Raw genomic sequence first — 5504 nt, forward strand, 5'->3', positions numbered from 1 at the left:
TAATTCTCCCACATAGTACGGACAATTTTCTCACGTTGAACTTGCATTTCTCGATTATGTGACTAAGAAGACGAACCAACATTGTTACTTTGAGCCATTTGTTGGTCAATATCATCCACAACTATATTTTCATGCTTATAGACCATAAATATTTCATCAGTACTTTGGTATTCTCACAAATAATTATGTAACACTGCACAAGCTATGACAATTTTCACTTGTGTATCAATATCATAATGGTTCATGCCTTGTTTCAGTATTCTAAATCTATTTTTCCAAGCTCCAAAAGTCTGTTCAATCACATTGCGCAGAGATGAATGCCTATAATTAATCAGTTCTTTGGGATTTTGAGGCTCTCTTTCACTTCCTCGGTAATCTTGCAAATGATAGCGTAGTCCTTTGTATGGAGCTAAAATCCTTTTGTGTTTCGAAAATCAGCATCAACAACATAATATTTATCTACAACAAACATTCTATAAAGAATTACTAAAAGTATATGTGACGTAAATGAGACAGCTTTGTGTAAATAAATAATATTTATTCTAAGGATGTAATTTAAAGTTACCATATGGCGGAAATGGAAATTGTGACGTTGGTTCAACAAGTGCATTCTCAAGTACTTTACTATCACGTGCAGCAACTTCCCAATCAGCAGCAACAAAGGTAAATCGCATATCAAAATCACAAGCGCATAAGACATTTTATGATGTTTCTTCCTTTGCTATTACGATATGCTTGTTGCACCGCTTTAGGAACCTTCCCTTCTATATATGTTCCATCAATCGCACCAACACAATCCTATCAAATAAAAAATACATCAATATTAGTTTAGTGAACACAAAATAAATTGGAAGCATTATAGAATGCACTTCATAAAAATAATGTTTGTAAGAGTAATAAAAATTGTGCTTCCAAGACAATGCAAAGTCATAAAATAAATATTATCTCTTTAAACAAAATTGATAGGAAATATGTAACTAAATACTAATAACTTACACAAAAAATATAAATGTGCACTTATTAAGGCCATAAAATAAATTTATTACTCAACAATCGGTTGATGTGAGTTAAAGTGACTATATGTTGGTGAGAATAATAAATTTTATGTCGGTGAGAATAATAAATTTTAAAAAGTAATGATGTGATTATAAATTTTATTTACATATGAAATAAATGGTTAGTAGATATAAATGTGGAGTTGTTTTAACAAAATATAAACTCGTTGATCAATTTTAGTATTAAAATATCTGATATGGAATTCCTATATAATTTCATATCATGGTTTTTGGAGAATATGAAATCACATCTCATGATATAGAATCATGAGATGAAATCAGCGTAAAATCGCATGTCCAAACGCTAATTACATCTCACGATACCATATCGTGATATGATATCGCATGGCCAAACGCCTACTAAATAAAAATATCCCACTTGGAAGCTACACTCGCGCCTAAAAAGGTGTATTCACACTCTTTTCCTCATCAATTAATGTCTAGGTAGTCAAGAAGAATTGTCCACCAAATAAAACATGCTAAGGTTAAGGTCTTCTTTTTAGATATTTTACCTTTTATTTATAGTAACATGATTTTGACTAGTTTCTGAGCATGTAATATCCATATACTGTAAAACAAACAATTTCTAATTTCACACATTGAGTCATAATAAAAAAAAATGGAAAAGGGTCAAAAATACCCTTAGACTATTTGTAAAGGTTTAGATATATCCTTCATTCATCTATTGGATTAAAAATACCCCTTAGTCGACCTTTTTGACTCATTTTTACCCTTAAATCCCTTAAAACTAACAGCCCTTTCCTTTTTTTTTTTATTATTATTATTATCGTCATTATTATTATTACATGATATATTTTTATTGGATAAAATTAAATTCCCAATTCATCATACTTTTTTCAACCCTCCGTGACTCGATGCAAAGAAAAAATTAATTAATATTTTTTTCAGAAAAATAAAATTTCTAATTAGCATTATAAAATTTATCCTAAATCTCTATCACCACCCGAACTCCATCTTCTAATCCAGACAAAAATATTCACCATAAATTCATTCCATCAGAAAATTTTGATCCCATTTCAGCCGAGTTTCTCATGTTTGCTATTTTTCATGTTTCACTTCCGCTAAATGATTGCTATTTTTTCAATTGGATCAATCATCAGAAAATAGCATAATATTTGCTATTTTTCATTCTATATGACTTTTTCCATTAATATGTATTTTCATTGTCATGTATCAGCTTCAAATTTTATTTAAATATTACAATAAAAGAATGGGTAGGTGTCCAAATAAGCAGATATGGCAGAAACCTTGTGTTAAACCTTTTCAAATAGTTCAAGGGTATTTTTGACTATTTTTAATAAAAAAAAATGTCATTTACTACTTTACTCATTTTTCATCATTTATTTTGTGTTTTGAATAGCTGCAATTGCCGTCTCTACGGAGGCTGGATCTAAGTCACTCCAAAAGCCTAGAGAGAACACCAGATTTCGAGGGGATGTCAAATTTGGAGTATTTGAATCTAGAGGGGTGTAGGAGTCTTGAAGAAGTTCACCATTCCCTGAAGTATTGCGGAAAACTCATCCAGTTAAATTTGTATGAGTGTAGAAGACTTAAGATGTTTCCATCTGTTAATGTGGAATCTCTTGAATCTCTGGATCTACACAACTGCTTTAGTTTAGAGAAATTTCCAGAAATCCTCGGAATAATGAAGCCATTATCTATCATTCATCTCGAACCTCCTCTTACAGAGCTAGATTTGAGTTTTTTGAAAAACCTTGTACCTCTTCCAAGCAGCATTGACATGCTTAAAAGCTTGGTGAAGCTAACGCAATCGGGTTGCTTTAAGTTTGAAAGCCTTTCAAAAGGGATAAGATATTTAGAAAAATTGGAGGAGCTTGATGCCAGCAGCTATACTCTAATCTCACAACCTCCATCTTTCATTATCCGGCTGAACAAGCTTAAATCATTGAGTTTTGCAAAACAAAAAACAGGAAGAGGTCTCGTAGATGGGGTGTTCTTTGTTTTCCTTCACTTGAATGAATTGTTACATCTGGAAAGCATTTTTAATTTGAAATATTCAAATCGCAAGAGAAATCATTTTGAGGATTTACCTCGAACCATAGCCCAAGTTGGTTCTCTTCAAGACTTGAACTTATCAGTGTGCAGGAGGTTTAACGAATTTCTAAACCTTAACATGGCTGAAGGGTTCTGCTCATTGAAAAATCTGAATCTCAATTACTGCAATTTGGAAGTGTTGAATCTCAGTGGAAATAATTTTGAGCATTTGCCTCAAAGCATAGCCCAGCTTGGTGCTCTTCGATCCTTGAACTTAGCAGATTGCAAGAGTCTTACACAGCTGCCAGAATTTCCACAACAATTATATACAATAAATGCAGATTGGAGCAATGATTCAATCTGTAATTCGTTGTTTCAGAATATCTCATCATTGCAGCATGACATCTCTGCTTCAGATTCCTTGTCACTAAGAGTGTTATGGAGTCTGCCGCAGAAAATCCCAAGTTGGTTTCACCATCAGGGAATGGGTTCATGTGTATCAGTCAATTTGCCTTAGAATTGGTATGTATCGGATAAGTTCTTGGGATTTGCTGTATGTTACTTGGGCAATTTATTTGACATCACAGCTCATTTGATTCCCTTCTGTGATGATGGGATGTCGTCGATGACCCAGGAATTTGCCCTATCCAGCCATTCAGAATATATTGGTAAATATGGTATGCATTTTTTGTTGGTAACTCTTGGTGGCTTATGGGATGCAAATGGAAAAACACCAAATGACTATGGGTGCATTCAGTTTTATTCAGAAATAAATTATTTTGGAGCAAAAAGTGAATTTGGAGTTCGTTTGTTGTATAAAGATGACGTTGAGCTTTACACTGGAATAAGGAAGAGCAGATATGAGGAGGTCACTGGTCAGTTGCTCCTCTTCTAAGAATCAAAATTCACAAGTAGATTAAATACCTCATGAATTTGTTGGTAATGAAGCGTAGTCTCCGTTGATATCTACTGTAATTAAAATGTTACGTTCTTTTTATATTTTAATAAGTGCAGGAAACACATTTAATCAATCATCTCTGAAAATAATGTAATCTAAGCAAAGAAACACCGCTAGACCATTGGACATAAATCCTCCCTATTAATATTCTCATTTCTTGTACAATGAATTGCCAGTGTCGAGCAAGAAACGATATTTCACATCCGATTTCAGAAGACGTTCCAATGCTGTTCACGTAGCCCATTGTCACGACTTCAACATGTGGTTTTATGTTATGCTTTGCCGCAAAATCCAACATTATATTTCTTGAGTCTCTTTCATACCTCCTATGCAACTTCCAGCCACTAGCTTCCTTCCTGTTTTCCACATTATATATACATACTTTAGTCTTAAAAAAAGAGACCGTCTGATGCACTAAGCTTTAGTCCGAACTTTTTTATTTGAAAACATGCATAAAGAAAACTATATATGCTTACACATAAATAGAGTAAACACGGGCAACTCCACTGGGTTTTTTGGTGCTGTTGACACCCAATTTTGACCCTCCCCTATAATAAGTTTTTCGAGCTTCTCGATTTCCAAACGATTTAGAATAATTAGTTTTATAAAATTCAAATACTTTTCAAGGTTATTTTAGGTAATATTAATCGACTTTCATAGTATTTCGAATAATAAATGTATTTCATATAACTATATTTATATGTTGTAAATCATTTTGGTGGTTAAATGGATGACCATAACTCCTTGGTTAATTTCCCTCCTTTATGAGTAGTAATGTTGTTGATAATGTGGTCAAATGGATGACCATAACTCCTAGGTTAATTTCATCCTTTATTGGTAGTAATGTTGTTGATAATATGGTTAATTGGATGACCATAACTCTTAGGTTTATTTCCTCCTTAATGGGTAGTAATTCTCAAGGTTTAATGAAATGTTTATGACACCTTTTGGTATTCCTCAATGTAATCCTATAAATAGTGGTGTTGAAAATAATGTTGAATACACTTGAAAGAAAGAATGTTAGTTTATATTGTTCCTCTTGTCTTATAGTCTTCTTCTCTTCCTCTTTATATTGTTCTTTTGTCCTTAAGTTTTACAACACGTTATCAGCACGAAACTCTAATATCATTTCGATTTTTCCAAGTTAAGCTTCTGGTATGTATTCATATAATCAATTCTCATTATTAATCACTCTAATATAATATACTACATATTATGAAATGATTAGGTGTTAAACAGTGTGTGTATATTTTTGGTAGTTAAACAATGGAAATATATAAGTCCAAAAAGTTTATGTTATTTTAAATTAGTTAAATTTTAATTTTGTCTAGCAATTTTTCTAGAAATTATTTAAGTTATATGTTAGGCAGAATGTTCATTTAAATTGCTCGGAAGTTTGATACTAACACATTAAGTTACTAATTGATGTTACTTTATACAATAACATGTGTCATGTTATTATCATTGAAAAAAAA

The 5504-nt window shown here is 32.1% G+C and overlaps 1 protein-coding gene across 1 annotated transcript; it reads left to right on the forward strand.

The window, feature by feature from the left end:
* The first annotated feature begins 568 nt into the window (after nucleotides 1–568).
* On the forward strand, nucleotides 569–3966 carry LOC125868698 (TMV resistance protein N-like). Its single transcript, XM_049549290.1, has 3 exons — nucleotides 569–616; nucleotides 2437–3559; nucleotides 3659–3966. The coding sequence occupies exons 1-3, from the start codon at nucleotides 569–571 to the stop codon at nucleotides 3964–3966; spliced, it is 1479 nt and encodes a 492-aa protein (XP_049405247.1).
* Nucleotides 3967–5504: the final 1538 nt, after the last annotated feature.

This window comes from Solanum stenotomum, chromosome 6 (genome assembly GCF_019186545.1).
Source record: "Solanum stenotomum isolate F172 chromosome 6, ASM1918654v1, whole genome shotgun sequence".
Taxonomy (NCBI): domain Eukaryota; kingdom Viridiplantae; phylum Streptophyta; class Magnoliopsida; order Solanales; family Solanaceae; genus Solanum; species Solanum stenotomum.

Coding starts and splice junctions, on each gene's coding strand:
- LOC125868698 (XM_049549290.1), top strand. CDS start 569: ATGGCGGAAATGGAAATTGTGACGTTGGTTCAACAAGTGCATTCTCAA. Junction 617..2,436: donor TTCAACAAGTGCATTCTCAA/GTACTTTACTAT, acceptor TGTTTTGAATAG/CTGCAATTGCCGTCTCTACG. Junction 3,560..3,658: donor GTTTCACCATCAGGGAATGG/GTTCATGTGTAT, acceptor TTGACATCACAG/CTCATTTGATTCCCTTCTGT.